At 39.9% G+C, this 20,331-nt stretch overlaps 2 protein-coding genes across 4 annotated transcripts in view; one reads left to right on the forward strand and one right to left on the reverse strand.

The window, feature by feature from the left end:
* Nucleotides 1-10,284, reverse strand: part of ZNF189 (zinc finger protein 189) — a 13,988-nt gene extending 3,704 nt beyond the window's left edge. Inside the window, exons 1-2 of one of the 3 annotated variants that reach the window (XM_059411179.1) lie at nt 9,922-10,284; nt 9,130-9,211 (exon numbers count right to left, since the gene is read on the reverse strand). In XM_059411179.1, the coding sequence (XP_059267162.1) occupies nt 9,130-9,211; nt 9,922-9,954 (115 nt within the window). In that variant the 5' untranslated portion in view covers nt 9,955-10,284. Of the gene's footprint in view, nt 1-9,129; nt 9,257-9,921 lie in introns of all 3 variants that reach the window. The other 2 variants (XM_059411177.1, XM_059411178.1) reach the window with 2 other exon arrangements.
* A 196-nt stretch (nt 10,285-10,480) lies between these two features.
* Nucleotides 10,481-14,207, forward strand: MRPL50 (mitochondrial ribosomal protein L50). The gene is made up of 2 exons (XM_059411181.1): nt 10,481-10,620; nt 13,236-14,207. The coding sequence occupies exons 1-2, from the start codon at nt 10,529-10,531 to the stop codon at nt 13,621-13,623; spliced, it is 480 nt and encodes a 159-aa protein (XP_059267164.1). The 5' UTR covers nt 10,481-10,528; the 3' UTR covers nt 13,624-14,207.
* The last annotated feature ends 6,124 nt before the right edge of the window (nt 14,208-20,331 follow it).

Below are 20,331 nucleotides of genomic sequence, written 5' to 3' on the forward strand. Positions count from 1 at the left end.
AAAAAAAAAAAAAAAAAAAAGAACAAGTAGTAGTATAATGAAGTATTCTATCAAGGAAGAAAGGATGATGCAGGAATAAAAAACGTAGGTTCAGGAAAATATGAGTAAGACAGCATTACTGAACCATGAGTAGACCAAATAACTGACAGAAATGAACACAAAATGTTGAAAAGGATAAAAGACAAAAACAAAAAACAAAACAGGGGAAGCAACAATTCATTCATTTACAAGAATTTACTTATTGCAAACAAAAGCATTCCAGGTGTGTGTAAGGATTCAGGATTCAAAGATAAGACATGAAGTTCCCCAGCTAATAAAATGAATGACTAGTACACTGGGGAGAGAAAACATGATAAAATATTTAACTAAAGCACTCCTCTACTGAGACAAAATGCCCTTTAAAATAAAATAATGGATTATGGACACTGGGGAGGGTATGTGCTATGGTGAGTGCTGTGATTTGTGTAAGACTGATGATTCACAGACCTGCACACCTGAAGCAAATAATACATTATATGTTAATAAAATTTTTAAAAAATGAAAAAAAAATGCATTGGAGTGACAAGGAGTCTATGATACAGAAAGACATAATAAAATAAATACAAAAGGAACATGGTCACAGTTAATGAAAGAAACAGAGAAAATGCAGTCTGTGGTAACTTACGCCCTCCCCTACCGCAAATCCTACCACATTCTTCAAGTACATAGGTTTCTTACCCTTCTAATGTAAGAGCCAAGTTGGAGCCATTTAGTTCCAACTGAGAGTCTCTAAGACATCTGAGCAATGAAAATCTTACATTTTCATGTAAGATGAAACAGAGTGGCATACAGAACTCAAGTCTGCCTCTGACTTTCTCCCCGATTTTCCCTCTTTTGCTCTCTGCTGGATAATTCCACTAGAAGAACTGATTGGTAACAGATATATACATTTGGCCCTAAACAATTTCCTTTTTTAGACTTCCTCTTTTCTCTCAATTTTCTAATTTTCTTTGGAGTCATCTCTGAGTTTTCTTTTCACTTAGTTCAAACCAGTCATTAAGTTATTTTATTCCAAAAACACTTCTCTTATTACTCTAAAAAATCAGTAGAAACTTTATTTCTCTTTATGCTACTAATAGTATTATATCTTAAATTCACTTGAGAGGTCTGCTTTCTTTCACACAATGAAAAAGGATGAGAGAACTCCCTGAACTTTCTGCCCCCTGCCTATAAAGTTATCTGCAATGGTATATGAAGATATATTCCATTCCTATCCAAAGCTAATTCACCTACCTTCTCTTGATCTCCCATGTCTCTTGAGTACCTAACTACTACCTTTGTTTCCTCGTTCCTCCATCTGTTCTCCATTGCCAACATATTTACATATGCTCAGCATACAAATACGCCCAACTTTATCTCAAACCTGAAACCCTTCTCTTAATGAAAGCTAAGTTTTGAAATAAAATCTTAACTCTGTAGGTCTCCCGTTCCTAGGTATGTTTCCCATGCCCACCTCTTCCCCTACAACCTACTGTGAAATATGGCTTCTGTTTCCAGAATCTAGAAAAGCTTCTTCTAAATCACCAATGACTCTTGAATAATAAATACAATAAACATCTTTAGTCCTTATTCAGCAGCATCTGACACTGTTGACTAGTTCCATTTTGACACTATCTGGCTTTGATTTCTATGCCATTATATTCTTTTAGTTCCCTATTTCTTCTTTGGCCTTTTCTAATAAATTTCCTTCATGTATTTCTCTTCCTTCATTAACTGTTGAAGGTTACTGTTACCCATATTTACATTCTTACCTTGCTCTCTCTATATAGTCTATTTACCTGTCTCAAAAAGGGCTTACAATTAACATGATCATCATCATTTGCTGTCATGTATGGCTCCACCTCCAATCATCTTCTCTTGACAGGCATCTTCATCCATTACCCAAAGTAGAAAATCACCCTAGATTTTTCCATTTTTCCTACTGGTAAACAATCACCAAAATCAAAGATTCAGCTCTCTAGTATCTACCTTCTTTCCATGTCTTCCTGGATTATGCAAAAGCCATCCAATAAGTTGTCTCCATACTACATCTACTCCACTGCATCCAGAGAGATGTGCATGAAATGGAATTCCAGTCACATCACCACCTGTAGATTCACTAGTACTCCATCACTTATGAGAGCAAATCAAAGCTCTTTCCACCATGATACTCAGCACTTCACAAAAGGTTCTCTAAATCTCAAGTCACCCTCCTACCCACTCTCTCACACTGCAAAGTGGGCAAATTGCTTATGCTAATCTTATTTTTTTTTTAAGATTTTATTTATTGATTTGACAGACAGAGATCACAAGTAAGCAGAGAAGCAAGCAGAGAGAGAGGAGGTAGCAGGCTCCCTGCTGAGCAGAGAGCCCAATGCGGGGCTCGATCCCAGTACCCTGAGATCATGACCTGAGCTGAAGGCAGAGGCCCTAACCTACTGAGCCACCCAGGCGCCCCGCTTATGCTAATCTTCTATGCCATTTCTTCGAACATCTCATTTTACTAAATGTCCCCCAACATTGTTTACCTGGCAAACTCCCGGTTTCTCTTTAAGATTCAATTCAAGTAACAGTTCCTCTACAAAGCCTTCACTAAGCCCAAGTGGCAGACTTAGATGTTCTGTTTTTTATTACCAGCCCTCATCCACAGCTGCATTATAGCTATTATATGCACTGTTATTGCGCTGTATTTACCTCCTCCATGGGACTGTAAATTCCTTGTGAGAAGGGAAAGTCTCTTTATAATGTTTACCCAGTGTTGTTGTTCTAGGGTTTTACTCAAAGGAATCAGATAAAATTGTTGTCATTTGCAGACAATATAATGTCCATGTATAATTTCTAAAAAAAATTAAGTTAAATATAATAGTAACAAGAAAACTAAGATGTAAAATAAACAGTGGTAAGTACTTACTGCCAAGAATAAAAAATTAGTAAATGTTATAGAAAAATAAAATGTCTTATGCAGTAATAAAAACCATAAAACCAGGAATAAGTCTCATAAGAATTGAATGAGAGCTTTGAAAATAAGCCATAAAAATTTTCTGAAGGACGTAAGACAGATAAATAGAGTCAAGCAAATTGCTAAAGAGATTCAATGTTATAAGGATCTTAATTCTTTCCAAACCAATTTATGAACCCAACTATATTCCAATCAAAATCTTTTTTTTTTTTTAAGATTTTATTTATTCATTTGAGAGAGAGACAGAGCACAAGCAGGGAGACAGGCAGAGGGAGAAAGAGAAGCAGACTCCACGCCGAGCAGAAAGCCCAATGTGGGGCTCAATCTCAGGACCCTGGGACCGTGACCTGAGCCGAAGGCAGATGCTTAACCCACTGAGCCACCCAGGCACCCCCGCCAATCAAAATCTTATAAATGAATAAAAAATCTCAATGAATCTAAATTTCAACTGGAAGAATAAAGAAAACAAGTGTATCCTAAAAAAGAACATAAAAGAATGATTTATCATATCAGACATAAAATGTAATACTCTGCTTAAGTAAATTAGACAGAGAGACACTGGAATGAAAATAAATACGTCAAAGAGACAGGTAAAGAAAACAAGTGAGTTTTGACTTCCACACAGAGTAGTACAGAAAGGACTATCCATTAGATCTGGGCTTGGTAGCTATAATCACCTTCTGAGGTCTCTGCCATGCTTTTAGTCTATGCTCCCATCCTGTGATCATATAGCTAATTTGCAGAGAATTGACTCAAAGTGCATCTCTACCAGGAATTAAAACTGAAATAGGCAGTTATTCTGAACACGACTAGAATTGTAATCTATCAACTCAGAAGCTATAGCGACAGAAGCATGTGGTTATGAGGAGGAAAGACCAGTCTACCAAGAAGAAACAGAATGCAAAGACAGAGTTCCTTCCTGAGCAATCCAATTTCTGTGTTTCATTTTGTTTTAAAGATTTTTATTTATTTATTTTTTTTAAAGATTTTATTTGTCAGAGAGAGAGCGCACGCACAAAGTGGGCAGAGTGGCAGGCAGAGGCGGAGAGAGAAGCAGGCTCCCTGCCGAGGAAGGAGTCCAATGCGCAACTCAATCCCAGAACCCCGGGATCATGATCTGAGCCGAAGGCAGTGGCTTAACGGACTGAGCCACCTAGGCGTCCCAGATTTTTATTTATTTATTTGACAGACAGAGATCACAAGCAAGCAGAGAAGCAGGCAGAGAGGGGGAAGCAGGCTCCTCACTGAGCAGAGAGCCCGATGTGGTGCTTGATCCCCAGACCCTGGGATCATGACCTGAGCTAAAGGTAGAGGCTTAACCCACTGAGTCACCCAGGCACCCCTTGTTTTTGTTTTTAAAGTAGGCTCCACAGTAGATGTGGAGCTTGAACACATGACCTTGGGATCAAGACCTGAGCCAAGGTCAAGAGTCAGATGCTTAACCAACTGAGCCACCCAGAAGCCCCTGGGTTTAGTCCTTTTCTGACATCCAGTTGCAGTCATGCTCATATATTGTGTGCCACCTGTTCCTATAATAAGTTCTCTTGCTGACTTAAGCTAGTTTGAGTTGATTTCTATAATCTTTAATTAGTTTTAATACTATGGTAGCTGCAGAGAGAAATGGCAAGGAAATGGTGAAGTGGAAGTGGCTAAGCTTTAGGCCATATCAAGAGTTACCATACATTTTCCAAAAAGGGCCAGACAATAAATATTTTTGGCTTTGAGAGCCATATAGGCTCTATTGCAAATGTTCAACTCTGCCACTACAGCATGATAATAGTAACAGATAATACATAAAATAGGCACTTTTTTTTTTTTAAGATTTTATTTATTTATTTGACAGACAGAGATCACAAGTAGGCAGAGAGAGAGGAAGGGAAGCCGGCTCCCTGCTGAGCAGAGAGCCCGATGTGGGGCTCGATCCCAGGACCCTGGGATCATGACCTGAGTCAAAGGCAAAGGATTTAACCTACTGAGTCACCCAGGCGCCCCCAAAATAGGCACTTTATTCATAAAAATGGACAGTGTGCCAGATCTGGCCTGTGGACTGACCACAGCTGCCAATCCTAGAATCCGAAAGTGTATAGGAAGAACAGTTTTTTTTGGTAAAAGAATCTGCATTCCTAGCACTAGCACAATGCTTGATTAACTATTTATTGAAAGGATGAGTAGTTGAACAAACAATTGAGGAAAGAATACACAATATATATATTTTAAGTATATATATAATCTATATATATAATCTAAGAAGAGAAACAATGAGTTTAAGGTCTTACAGGAACAGCAATTCCCAATTCTGTCAAAGTCCAATACGGCTCAAGCAGACTAGAAAAAAGTCATTAAAACTGAAGACATCCATTTCAGTTGAAAGAACTGGAAGACCTGGGGCCTGGGTGGCTCAGTGGGTTAAGCCTCTGCCTTCGGCTCAGGTTATGATCTCAGGGTCCTGGGATTGAGCCCCACATCGGGCTCTCTGCTCAGCAGGGAATCTGCTTCCTCCTCTCTCTCTGCCTGCCTCTCTGCTTACCTGTGATCTTACTGTCTCTGTCAAATAAATAAATAAAATATTAAAAAAAAAAAAAGAAAGAAAGAACTGGAAGACTGAGAATTGAGATCAAGCTGTCAGTTGTATTATTAACATAGTTACCAAAGTGTTTAAAGAAAAATCATCATAGAAAGGAAAGGTACGAATAAAGGACCAAAATTAAATTTGGAAGAGAGCTGTACTAACTAAAGAAGCAAGATGATGTGCAGTAAAACACTACGTTAGAAAAAATCAAGTAATTGTGATCTTTCACCAAGGGAACTCTTATCAAAGGAATGGTGACAGAATCTGTAGATGAAAAGATTGCAGAGGGAGAAATAATAACCGATAAAAAGCTGTAGTTCAGCTAAAATGGGAACCTGAAAGTAGGAGATCACAGATGGGCTCACTGCCATGCCTTCGTCCATATGGTACTCACATCTAACAGTAGTAGGGGCAGGCAAGGCTGGGCATATGTCTGGTTCTATCAGCCAGGATACCATATGTGTGGATAAAGCTGGCAATGACTCAGAGACACCATGGCATATTGGGGAAAAAAATCAGCAGCTGATATGACTGGAGATTGAAGTGGTGTGCAAAAATAATATATGACGCTAGAAACCCAGGAGGGCTATTTAGAGAGGCCCTAGCAGGTACAAGAAATTAAGACTTTTATCCTTTAGGCTACCAGGAATTGTAAGTTATAAGCAGTTAACTAACAAAATCACTTTGGTGGCAGTAAATAGAATATATTAAAAGAAAGGGAAATTGGAGGCAAGAGGCTAGTTTATGGACTAATGCAGTAACTGGTCAAGAGATACTGAACCTTGAGAATATTCATTCATTCTATTACACAAATACTTAGAAGCATATAATATATATGCTTCTGTGCTGAGCATATAATAGAGTCAATGTTTAGTAGACTCTATATATGGTTCTGCGCTAAGTGCTGGAGAAATCAAATGAAAAAAATATAGTTACTGTCCTCATGGAAACCTGGTTAGAAAAATAACATAAAGAATGATTAGAGTACAGTGTGATAAATTCAACAGAAGTGTATACAGTAACACAGAAAAAGGAGTACTTAATTCCAAAGAGAAGGCCCTTGAGATCTGAATGGGTTATTTGAGATTTGCCAGGTGTGAGTCATTTACATGGTCTTCAAAAGAAGATGACAAAGATTTTAGCACTCTTAGAGAGGATAAAGAGTACAGTGACAGCCATCAACATTTATATTATACTTACTACATGCTACTCAAGGTCCTAAGTACGTTACATATATTAACTGTTAATGCTCACAGTAACCCAAAGAGGTAAGTGCTATTATTATTGCCACTTGGTAAAAAAGAAACAGGCATGGAAAGATTATGTAATTCACCCAAGGTCACAAGGCCTGTAAGTGGCTGAACCAGGATTTTTACTTAGGCAGGTAAGTTCCAGATGCTTCTCTTAGGTGAAAGTAAGATTTGGGACTTATCACAAAGAAGTAGGTGATGATCTGAGTATAGATAAGCTTTGCCAAAGAAAGCATATAAATTGAGAGGAAGTGTGAGAATGCAAGGCAACAGAAGGTAGCAACAGTTTCAAATATCTATAGAGAGGTGAAATAAAACAGTGTCCAAAAAATGTCTATTGCATTTGACAACTGGGTTATTACAGACCAATGTTAAACAATTCAAGGGGAATGGGAGAGGCAAGAAAAGGGGCTTAGAGATAATGGAAGGTAAAGTACAAAATACACATTAACCACTCTTACAAAAACTTGGCTATGAAGTGAATGAGGAGGTGACAAGGAGCAGCAAGGAGACTGTGACTCAAAGGATCACCACCCACTCCCTTCCTTCCCCAACTGCAAGAGTCATAAACATACCTATTATCAAAATAAAGGTACCAGTGGAGTAGGAATAGAGACTAAAGTTGTAAAGGGGAAAAAAAAGAAAAGATGACAGATGGATAAACTCTTGGAGAAGCGAGGAAACAGGAGTAGTCTTAAGCATGCACATGAAGAGCAGAGAAGGTGGGAGTTCACGTTTAGTAGCCTCTATCTTCTCTTTGCCACAGAAAGTGAAGCCACCACTGGGTGATGGACCCAAGGAAAACTTCTTTAGTTTTTGTAATAGTCATTAAAAAGAAGAAGGGAAAGAGCAATCAATGATAAAAAACTGGCTGAGATGTAAAAACCCACTGCAGACTAGAAGAAAAGCCATGCATACATATACACAGGGCATCAGTCTTTTCAGTTAAAGAACTTCTCTTGCTGTATTTAGCAACCCTGGTAGGAGAAGGGGCAGATTTTATAACCAACACAGAATCTGAAGTCTGCAGAATGCAAAGAGCACAATGACAAGGTGGTGAGAGAGCTTGCTGGTGATAATTTATATGTAGGTCCATGGATTAGATGAGGAGATGAAGTTAGGACAGGACTGATAGTCTGGCGGGGAGAAAGGAAGAAGTCAAGAACAGCAAACATGATTAAGAATAACCAGGTGTAGGGGCGCCTGGGTGGCTCAGTGGGTTAAGCCGCTGCCTTCGGCTCGGGTCATGATCTCAGGGTCCTGAGATCGAGCCCCACAGCAGGCTCTCTGCCCAGCAGCTGCTTCCCTCTCTCTCTCTCTCTCTGCCTGCCTCTCTGCCTACTTGTGATCTCTCTCTGTCAAATAAATAAATAAAATCTTTAAAAAAAAAAAAAAAAGAATAACCAGGTGTAGGAGAAAAGGAGTAGGAGAGGTAGAAAGGTAAGAAGTTAGAGTAAGCTCCACATGGGCAGAGATGATGTCTGTTTTGGTCACCCCTGTTTAGTTAATCTAAAATAATAATAATGTCTGCAAAATTTTCAAAAGAGTAAGATATCAGGGTTTAAGATTTGCCTGTTTTGACAAAACTGAGGGTTTGATCACTGATGTGAACTGAACAAAAAAGGAAAGCCAGGTCCCTGAAGCAAATAAGGTCAGGGAATATAGTGAGGGTTAAGTGATGACTACATCACTGTTGCATAGGTGAGCATACAGAAGATTCTGAAATGTGACAAAATCTGTGTGTGAGGGACCAAGACATGTCGACAGATGACAGTGAGAAGGAATTGAGTGGGTAGAGCAAGACTGCTGAGGCAAGAAGAGAAATTTTGCTTGAAGGGTTAAACCAATGCTTCAGGAACAGCCCTGAAAAGGTAGAACATAACTTGTCCCTTCAAGCCTTGAGACAAAGGATAGGGGAAAAAAAGAAAATGCAGGAAAATAAGCAGCCTCTGCCAGGGAAGTGGTGTCCTTGGGAAAGTGCCAGTTTTCAGTTAAGGCCAGGAGGGGTAAGGAACATTATGTGAAGAAGAACAGGGGCTCCAGAAGGCAGAGTGAAAAGGGGTGGGAGGAAATCAGTGGGAGGATGAGCCAGGAGGGAAAGTACAGAGCAATATGGGAATGAGATTATGAAGATAAGAAGCCAGAAAGGCATGTATTTTGGTTATTGCGAGGAAGCTAGGGATGACAGGCATGGAAACAATTAATGGCTGAAAGATTTGAATCAGAACTTTGGAACAACGCAGTTTTGGTACTGGTAGTGGTCCAAGTGTTCTCAGAGTCTGATTTCTTATAGCCTCTCAGATATTTTAACCAGAGAAAGAAAAGATTCTTACCCAGTGAGACCAGGTTTCCATAATTCTCCATCATGACATCTTTATACAGGCTTCTCTGAGCTGGATCCAGATAATCCCACTCCTCCTGGGTAAAAAACACAGCCACATCCTCAAATGTCAGCAACCCCTGAAATAGCACGATTTCTGTAGTCAGTTCTTGTTGTCTCAAGGACAAGTCTACCACTGAAAGTAGACGAAATCACTTATCAGGGCCAGGTAGGCTAGGAGGAACATGATAACCAAGAGTTCCAAATGGGGCCCAATTTTGTAACAGACAAGCACCTCAAACTAGATGATAACTGAACTGGATCCTTGTCGTCAGTAGTGCTGGTCCTAAAGATAGAGCTTTTCTGGTTTAATAATTATACACTAACATTTTCATTCTAGTAAGCTGTCCCCAAACTCCCCAAGTGTCCTGCACGAATTGCCCAGCTCCAACTCTACCCCACTGGCTTGGGACCCTGTTCAATTCCATGAACTTCTCTAAGCGTCTACCTTGGGTCCAAGCATCGTGACAGGCGCATAAAACACGGGGGAGGTTTAAAAATGGTGCCTCCTTTGGAAGAACTCACAAATGAGGGCGCATGTGTGGAACATTACTAATTTTCTTCACCTGATTTACCAAGTCGCTCTTGGAAAAAAAAAAGGGGGGGGGCCAAGTAGGAGCACTACGGGGTACTGCCCTGCACACATCGCTGGCCCTAAAGACCATGGTCAGGGAGGTGGGGGGGCGGAGGCGCGGCCTAGCTCCGGTTATAGCGAGAGAACGGTGATACCCAGAGGGGGACTTACCTTTGGCTCCGGCGGGGGGCTCGGGGAGGCCATCTCCTGGACAGAGAATCGGGGCAGGAATCCGCGGCGGTCGCACGGAAAGAAGCCTCTCGTTAAGGCCTACCCAGCCTTCAGAAATTAGGCCCAAGGAAGGCGAGGCCTCCAGGCTGGGTATGGCCAGGTCCTGCCTTGGTCCCCGAGCGGTCACGACCCCAGCAGCATATCACACGCGCTCCTTGGCCGTCCCCCAACCCCCAATTCCCTCCCCGCCTAGCTGCGCAGACTTCCAGGCCTCGCTAGAGCCTCCTCCCAGTTGCCAGTTCCTCCTCCTTTCAGCCAAGGAGCTCTATGACCGCCCGCCCCCGGACCAGAAGGCGTCACCCGGAACCTTCCGGGACGCCCCCCAACTACAACTCCCGTCATGCTCTGAGAGAACGCCTCGGTTCCCCTCCTCTGCCGGCAATGGCCACCGGACTACATTTCCCGGCGTGCAAAGGGAGCGGGAGAAACTAGTGGCGCTTCACAGGAAAAAGGGAACACCTACCACTAAGCTTACATGTGACTGGCTGATCTTGGCGCGTCACTGCCCCCCTGAGAGCGGAGCGCTAGCAAGCCGCTTTATTCCGAGATGGCCGCACTGTCCGCGTCTGGTGTTGCCAGAAGAGGCCTCACGTGGATCGTCTTAGGGGCACCACGCAGAGAATTTTGGTCTCGACTCAGGTAAAGCGGAAGTTTGGATGGTGGGTCTCGTTCAGGGAAAGTAAGGAGAGAAACTGAGGAGGATAAAAGCACGAATTCAAAAGCGAGTGCCATGCTATTGAAACGCGACCCTAGTCCTCACTTGGGTTAGGGTTAGGAGTCCAGAAGCGAAAGCGCGGGTCTCCTGGAAGGCTGCGGCCCAGTGTTGCCTGTTCTGTCATCTGATCGCTGAGTCACCGCTCATTTTCCCTCCCACGTCGCTCATTCATTTATTAAGCAAACAGCGCGGACCACTTGTTCCAGGCCCCGCGTGCGGTGTCCGGAAACATGGTTCGCTTGGAACGAGCAATCCGGAACATGAACGTGAAAGCGCTCGGGAAACGAAGTTCATTTGCGCGGTGTCCTCCTTCACGCGCCAGATTCAGAAGGGAAGTGTGGCCTCCTCTTATTGTTCGTTTGTGTATTCATTGATTGACTCAACAGACAGTTACTAAACGTCAGGTGTGGGTCAACATTTCCCTAAGGAGTTTACAGTAGCGAAACAACGCCCCTTCTCAGAGCTCGGACGTATGGGGAAACTGAGGCCCCATGGAGAGGAAGTATTTTCCCAAAAGCGGGTTAATGGCAGAGCTGGGACCAGAACCCAGGTCTCTGATTCCCCGTCTGCTGCTTCTCCCACAGCACCTTGTGGAATATTTTGAAGGTAAATCTGTTTTGACTCACAGTGTTAGGACCTCAAAACTTGTGGGAACTTCAGGGAACCATTTATGCCCTCAGGGTTCAAGCAAAAACTCTTTCCATCCGGAAGGATTTTTGTCATCTGTTTATGGATTTATTAGCTTCCCCTCTTTTTTGGTGAGTAGTAGTATCTCAGATCTTCAGGTTTGTTTCAGTCATCACAAATTCATAGAGTGTCTACTCTGTGTCAGATGTTTCGGTGTTAGGGATACAGTTGTTAATAAGTCCGACTAAATATTTGTCTTCATAGAGCATATATTCTGATGGAGGCAAAAACACAAACGTGGGATATAATTTTGAAAAAATGGTAAATTATGGAGAAAACTAGAGCAGTATACTAGATTACAGAGATGGGAAGAATGGATTACATTTCATTCTGACGGTACTACTGGCGTAGTTTGAGGAGAAAATGGGAGGTGATGAAGTAGACACTGAAAGTATAGACAACTCCGGGAGATTGGTAAGAACACGGAGTCTAAGGAGTATTTTTGTTTTTCTTTGAAGATGGGAGATTTTTTAACAGCTTATTGTGTGCCTTGGAAACTCTGTAGTAGGTAGAAGAAAATGATAAAGAGTTGATGCAGAATGAGGGCTAAATTGTTGGAAGAATCTTTAAGTAGGCGAAGGAAAATAGTGCAACAAACCATATTCTTGGCCAGACATCTATCCATCCATCCATCCATCCATCCATCCTGGCCAGACATCCATCCATCCATCCATTCTTCCTTCCTTCCTTCCTTCCTTCCTTCCCTCTTTACCTTCCTCTCTCTCTCTTTCTTTCTTCTCTCTTTTTTCCCCCCAGACATCTTTTTTTCTGCTGCTTCCCATTTCTGTAAGGATGACCCATCCCAGTCTGTTACCAACTCCATGGAAAACAAGAGTCAGATCAGCTAGTATTTCATTAAGCACTGAAGTAGTGTATCGGGCAGATTTCCTGACATGGGCTCATGTACTCAGTAACAGTTATTCATGCAGTTTTCAAAGGACTGCAGATCAATAAAACAGGTCTTTATGATAAATAAAACGAGTTTATAATTTGGTACAGTGATTTTTATCCAGGGATAAGTTACCCATCTGGACATTTGGCAGTGTCATTTGGTTATGACTAGAGGACAGGAATGCTATGGCATTTACCCTATCCTGGACAGAGGCCAGGGATGCTCTGGACTCTGACAATGAACATGATAGCACCCTACAACAAAGAATTATCTGGTCTAAAATGTCAGTATTTGAGCTCAGAAACCCTGACCTGGTAAGAGAAATAGAATGTAAAAAAATTAAAACTCAGGTAGGATGCGATATACTGTTACAGCAATATAATATGCTACAGTAGATCAGAGGAATTTGTAGTTGTATTTGGGCAAATCAAGTAAAGCTTCTTGGAAGAGAACAGTTCTGTTCTAGGACTTAAAGTAAGATTCTATAGGTGAAGATGAAAGATAGCCATTTCCAATAGGATATAACTTGAGGTAACACATGACACCAGGAAAGAGGGAAACAATGTAGTAGTTTAGTTTGGGTAGGGCACAGAGTGTATATAGGAGATTCGAGATGAGGTTAGAGAGGTAGATTGGGTTTAGAAACTGGGAATCCCAGGCAAATGATTTACCTCTTTACCTGTTCTTGGAATTCTTAGAGCATGTGAAACCTCCTTACCTGTTTTTGGAATTCTTAGAGCATGTAAAATCTATAATTTTTTTTTTGTGTGTGTGTACCAGACGAGTTCAGTTACAAGCTTCCGAAGGCAGGTACCTACTACCTATCTTACTCTCTCCACAGGGCCCCAGAGAGTAGTAAGTGTGCATATTATTTATTGATTTAGATAGATAGATAAGATTGGGTCTGGTGTTCATCAGCTTGTAACCAAAGATTCACATATTTGCTTTTGATCATTCCAGAAAAGAAACAAAGCCAGTGGTGGCTGAGACAGTGGAAGAGGTGAAGAAAGAACCTATTTTGGTGTGTCCGCCCTTACGAAGCCGAACATACATACCACCTGAAGATCTCCAGAGTCGTGTGGAATCTTGTGTCAAAGAAATTTTTGGCTCATCTATACCTAGTAATTGGCAGGATGTGTCCCTGGAAGATGGTCATCTGAAATTCGGTTTGTTGGCACGTTTAGCTGATGACCTGGGCCATGCAGTGCCCAACTCCAGGCTTCACCAGATGTGTAGGGTCAGAGATGTTCTTGATTTCTATAATGTGCCTATTCATGATAGATCTAAATTTGATGAACTTATTGCCGGTAACCTGCCTCCCAATTTAAAAATCACTTGGGATTACTGAGCAATTCAGAAGAGAAGCATGTTGAAATCATTTTGTCCTGAGCAAGGGGTTGGTTATTAGCCTTGATACTTTACCATGTAAAATGCTGTCAGAACTGTTTTCTAAACCCACTTTTTCTGTGGAAGAATGAATTACCTCTTTTTTTCCTCATGTCATGAATTAATAGCAGGATTTTCTTTTTTCACATTCGCTGGAAAAAAATTTTTTTAATGGAATCAAATCATCAATTGTGTATGAAAATTTCCTTCTCTGGAGGACACAGTAATTAAACTTATTCCTATGATGTGAGGCTATTATATGTTCAGACATGATGTTTATTCTTCATAGGCATAAAACATGTTTTATGCAAAAATGTGTTTTAAAATAACATGTTTTAATCCTGTTAGGACTCTTAAATCTAAGGTGGTATTATGTATAGGATAAATGCAAATAAGGAAACTTGGATATTTGTAAAAGAAATGTAAAAATCTATGTTGTTTATTTTAGTAAGTTGTTTCTTTCACTGCTTTACTTCACAAATAGAAATAGAAAATGATAGTGTTCATTCTAGATTAAGCTCTTGGAATTAAAGTACATTTTTTGAAGAGTGTTGTGTGTTTTAAATTTTTTTAAAGGTGAAAGTTGCTTCTCTGTCTAGTCATTTCCTTAATTTAAGTATTATGAATGAAAAAATTAGAGTATATACCAACTAGGAAATGCTATAACTTTTTTTTAAAAATAAGAGAGATGCCAGATTCTATATCTAAGTGAATGTTCTCTTAAAAGGAGATGATACTTATGTCAAATCTTTTTAGCTTTTCTGTCCCATTTTTCTGACAGAGAAGGGGCATGCACTTTAGCAGGGCAGGGGGTGGGATGCAGAGGGAGCGGGAGAGAGAATCTTGAGCAGTCTTCATACCCAGCATGGAGGCATGATGGAGGGCTTCATCTGATGACCTGAGCTGAAATCCAGAGTTGGCCACTTAAGTAAGTAACCCAGGTGCCCCCTTTTCTGTAACTTTAAAATTGGCTTGGAGTACCTGCCGATGTCCACTAGGGTGGTCTTTGCAGACTTTGGTGTAGGTACTCAATTTGTGGAAATACTCAAGTAGCTAATTACCATATAGTTCTGAACTACAGATGTTGAGGAAGTGATTAAATTGGGAATTATTATTTTTTTTTTAAAGATTTATTTATTTATTTGACAGAGAGAGATTACAAGTAGGCAGAGAGGCAGGCAGAGAGAGAGAGGAGGAAGCAGGCTCCCTGCTGAGCAGAGAGCCCAATGTGGGACTCGATCCCAGGACCCTGAGATCATGACCTGAGCCGAAGGCAGCGGCTTAACCCACTGAGCCACCCAGGCGCCCAGGAATTATTTTTGTTTAGACTTCAGATATGGCTAGTCAGTAATAAGACAGAGAAGGAATTTCATGTATTTTACCTTGACCACTAATAGTTCTGAAAGAAAAGTGATAATTTTTATATGAAGGAAATTGTATATATTCCCTTTCCAAGGGTAACTTCTTTGAAGTGGGCAAAAGTCAGATGGTTATATAAATTCTGGCATATTAATAAAATTGGTTCCATTATGGTCATACCCATAAATGTCAGCGGACAATGAGATTTTTAATAATCTACAGATTAAAGAACATCAGAAGTTTCTGAAGCCCTGGAGCTTAAATATCAGAGCTGATAAATTCCTTCTATGTGAGAAAGTTTTCCGTATGGAAATAGTTGAATTTAACTTAACCGGATTTGATTATCTTATTTCCTGCACATCTTTTACTTCTGGAGATAGAGAAAAATGTGCAAAGGGCATGACGGAAGTAATAGATAGTAAAGGGAGTGTGGAAAAAACACTTGGGTTTTACCTGGAGAACTGCAAAACCCAGCTGTGTATGGGTGTAAAGGCAGAGGGACTTGTTTGTAACCTGGAGCAGTGTTTCTCAAAATTTAACGTGCATATGAATTACTTGGAGATCTTTTTAAAATGCAGATTCTGGTTACATAGATCAAGAGTGGGTCCTGAGCTTCTGTATGTCTAAAAACTCCTACACAATGCTGTTCATGTTTTGAGTAACATGACCCTAGACCGTAGAATTAAAGTGGGAAAGTACCATCCCTGAAGCAGTGGTCCTGAAACGTTGAGCTAATAGACAAGATAAACCACATCCATTAATAACACTAGAAGGTGTCACCGTTCGACAGTCCAATGCAATAAATCTATCAATGATGACCTTTGGTTTTCCTGAAAAGTTTAAATTAGATTTGCTAACTTGTTTACTGAGGTCACCAAGCATGATATAATTATATATGGTTTACATTTTAAAAAATTAAGTAATTGCTGTATAAAAGAGTTCTCAATTATAGTTAGCTGGGCCTTTCAACTCAGTAAATATATTTACATAAAACCTGGTAATAAAATATTCAGTGTTAATAGAAATAGATTTGCACAGACAGTTGTATTTCAAGCCACATAAATAGACTTCTCCCTCTCCTGTTCTTTTTTATTTTAATGTCATTTTTCTGATTAGAAAAAGCACATTTTTAAACATTTGGGAAAGCCAATACCATTTTGGTCTTGCTACTCCGATAATCACTAACATACTGGTGTATTTCCAAATGAAAAACCTTTTTCCTATATTTTAAAACTTACTGTCACATTGTCCTGTTCCCTTCACTCTATGATCATTTCTGCTTATTTTAAGATAGCCTTAAGAGTAATAAATTTGACTAATAACCTCTGTAACTGAATGTTAGGTACAGTAGACCTTTCTTAACCATTGGGGGATACATCTCAAGGCCCCCAATGGATGCTGAAACCCTGGATAGTATTTAACCCTATATATGCTATATTTTTTCCTATACATTCAGACCTATGAAAGTTTATAATTAGGTACTGCAAGAAATTAGCCATAACTAATATTAAATAGAAGAATTATAACAATATGCTGTAATGAAAGTTATGTGAAGGTGGTCTTTCAAAATATTGGGCTAAACTGGGGGCACCTGGGTGGCTCAATGGGTTAAGCCTCTGCCTTTGGCTTAGATCGTGATCTCAGAGGCTCTCTGCTTTGTGGGGAGCCTGTTTCCTCCTCTCTCTGCCTACTTGTGATCTCTTTCTCTCTGTCAAATAAATAAATAAAATCTTTAAAAAATATATATTGTACTATACTCACCCTTCTTAGGATGAGGTGAGATGATAAAATGCCTGTTTGTGATGAGATGAAGTGAGGTGAATAACCCAGGTGTTGTGATGTAGAATTAGGTAGGCTGCTATTGACCTGATTTACATCAGAAGTATTGTTTGCTTCCTGATTGGGGTTGACCAAAGGTAAATCAAACTGGAAAGTGAATCTAGCTAAGGGTGCGGAGAACCACTATAATCTTTCAATCATGCTATTACTGGATATTTAAGTTATTGCCCGTTTTTTGCTTTTATTTTTATCTATTTTTTTAAAAATACAACTTTTTCAGTTTTTTGTGTATTGGTCTGCCATAAAACTCCCTTTTACTCAGAAGTGGAAGTCATTCCACTAAATTTCTTGACTTTGAACCTAGGAATGGGCAACGTGGTCTTCTTTGTTTGTTTATAAGTATGTATAAGTCATCCTTTTGGCAGTATTTTTTATAAGATTTTATTTATTTATTTGACAGAAAAAGAGATCACAAGCAGGCAGAGAGAGAGGAGGAAGCAGGCTCCATGCTGAGCAGAGAGCCGGATGCGGGCCTCCATCCCACGACCCTGGGACCATGACCTGAGCCAAAGGCAGAGGCTTGAACCCACTGAGCCACCCAGGCGCCCTTGGCAGTATTTTTTTAAAGTAAGCTCTACACCCAAAGTGGAGCTTGAATTCATGATGCCAAGATTAAGATTCACATACTGTCCTGACTGAGACAGCCAGACACCCCTGTCCTACTTCTTTGATTTGTAATCCCATTAACATGTGTTCTGTATATCCTAAGAGATTAAATGACAGGTACCTTGAACTCAGTCATACCTGCAAACATGAGCTTATCTTATCTGCAGTCACTTTTCTATCTTATTTTTATTAGGTTATTTCACAGTGCAAAAGTCCTAAAGTTTTTTTTTACTTGTATGATTTCTAGGTTCAAAAGTAGTCTCTAAAATTAACTTCTGATTCAGCAGAATTCCAATGTTAGTTGAATAGTAGCAAACTGCAGCTACCATGAAATTTATTTTCCATCAGGAAATATTAAATTCAAAATATTTAACACTGAAGCAATACTAATCATACATTGTTCATATTCAATTTTCACTGATGCCCCAGAAATGACCTTTATAGTAATTTTACCTCCTGATAGAGGATCTAATCGTGGTTCATGCTTTACATTTTTGTTATCATCTTCACTTGCTCTCCTTTACTTTGAAACAGTTCTTTATTAAATTGTATTTTACAAGGAATTTATTCACTCCATCTAAGTTGTCAAATTAGTTGGCATAAAATTGTTCATAATATTCTCTTATTTTCCTCTTCATGGTCTATTGTATCTGCAATGATAACCCCCTTTCATTTTGGGCATTTAAATTTTATTCTTTTTATTTGATCATTCTGGCTTGTAGTTCATCAATTTTATCGGCCTCCTCAAAGAACCAGATTCGTCTTTGTTCATTTCTTTCTATTGTTTATTTTCTGTTTCATTGCTAATACACTTTTCTTACTTCCTTTCTTCTAATTTAGGTTTACTTTCCTCTTTTTTTTTTTTTAAGATTTTATTTATTTATTTGGCAGAGAGAGACTCAGTGAGAGAGGGAATACAAGCGGAGGGAGTGGGAGATGGAGAAGCAGGCTTCCTGCCGAGTAGGAAATCCAGTGTGGGCTTGATCCTGAGCCTAAGACAGAGGCTCAAAGACTGAGCCACACAAGCACCCCACATTTATTTATTTATTTATTTATTTATTTAGAGAGGGAGACAGTGCTTCATTAGTTTGGTTAGACTGCAAAGACATATTTGAGGTTTTGACTTATAAGAGGACTCTAGATAGCGCCATTCTTCTTTATTGAGGAAAAGGAAGTTTAGAGGGGAATATGTCAGGTACTTTTTAGCTTGTAATCAGGGCTATCTCTCCTCTGGGCTGATTGGAAATGTGTTAAAGTCTCAGGTCTTGAATGAGAAGTAAAGTCAGATTCTTAATTTCAGTGTTTGGAATTTAGCAGTTCATGCAGACAAATAGTCTTTTTGCCCATTTTACAACCTCAGCTATGGAGTTCAAAGAGTGCTCCGATAAGGGCACAAACTCTGTTGGAGTTTGTTTACAGAAGATACCAACAGGGATTTGTGATTATGAAGATATCAAGCCAGGATTTATATTTCTGGGGAAGAATGACTCTGAAATTATTTGTTAGCCTTTCTTTATTCTATCTTCCCCCATCTCCATTAATATTTTTCCCTCTTTCTAAAACTGTTTCCTAGGATATTGTAGAAGAAACTCTCTTAGTCTGGGATTTTGAATTGTGGTCTTCTTTTTATATTATTTGAAGGGTGATTTAATGTCAGATGAATGGTTTGTTAGAATTACATTATGCGAGGATATTTCTTAAAGGTCTTACATATTTATGCAATTCAAGAATACTTTCTGGTAGTGAAATGTAATAAACTGAGGATATGAAGGAAAAAGTGATGATGTTTGAAAAGAATTATAAGTTGAACTAAGGCTAATGACTTTTCATTTACTTTCTTTCTGTTCAGGAAAACTGGTTGATCCATGTGATATTTAAGTAGAAACTTAATGGATAATGTATGGAAGGAAGTCTACACCTTTAGGCTTTTTTTTTTTTTTTAAGATTTTATTTATTTATTTGATAGACAGAGATCACAAGTAGGCAGAGAGAGGAGGAAGCAGGCTCCCTGCTGAACGGAGAGCCCGATGCAGGGCTCGATCCCAGGACCCTGAGACCATGACCTGAGCCGAAAGCAGAGGCTTTAACCCACTGAGCCACCCAGGCGCCCCACCTTTAGGCTTATTTAAAGTCGGACTGTGTCTAATCTCTCCATGATTATCATAGTGTAGACCCTTGATAAATTCTTATTGAACTACTAATCAGTTTTACTAAGAATTGGAGATATAAATTCCATTCCTGACTGCCATGTATTTCTGTGTGCCTTATGTATACTCAATTTCTTGAATAAATTTACAAGGGAAATAGAGTACTTTGGGGCTATAAAATCACTTGTTTTTAAGCTTCTCGGGGGAAAATGTCTTATTCACCATCAGATTTTCATTCTCAGCACTTGTCTCTCATTAGTTGGCTCATTCTCATCAGCATGTATTCATGCCCGTGTCTACCCCATCTCTTGCTCTCTCCCTCTGAACGCACATGCGCGTGTGCGCGTGCACACACACACATTAAAAACAGAACACAATGTTAGCAGATACTGTCAATACCTTGTCTGTATAGACTTCTCCTAGTGGTATTAGTGCACAAGCCTGACTCACAATATCAGACCTTGGATTCTTGTGCCTGACAGTTTTTTGGGGCCTCCAGAGTCCATTTTACCTCTCAGCATGGCAGGATGGAAGTGGTGGGAAAGTAAGGCTCCTTCTTCCCCCACCAGTCAGCCCTCAACCAACAATTTATTAGATACTTCCCATTGTTCCTCGGTGCTTATGTTTCCTGGAAACCCCTCAAAGTATACTACTTGCTTTTGAGTTCTTAATGCAAAGTAGGGTTCTCGAGGAATGTGAGGTGGGCCACAAAGCAAACT

Source organism: Mustela nigripes, chromosome 9 (genome assembly GCF_022355385.1).
Source record: "Mustela nigripes isolate SB6536 chromosome 9, MUSNIG.SB6536, whole genome shotgun sequence".
In the NCBI taxonomy this organism is placed as follows: Eukaryota; Metazoa; Chordata; class Mammalia; order Carnivora; family Mustelidae; genus Mustela; species Mustela nigripes.

Bases quoted from the DNA above. Each gene is read 5' to 3' on its own strand.
- MRPL50 (XM_059411181.1), top strand. From the start codon at position 10,529: ATGGCCGCACTGTCCGCGTCTGGTGTTGCCAGAAGAGGCCTCACGTGG. The intron at 10,621-13,235 runs GTAAAGCGGAAG...TGATCATTCCAG, and splicing joins GAATTTTGGTCTCGACTCAG to AAAAGAAACAAAGCCAGTGG.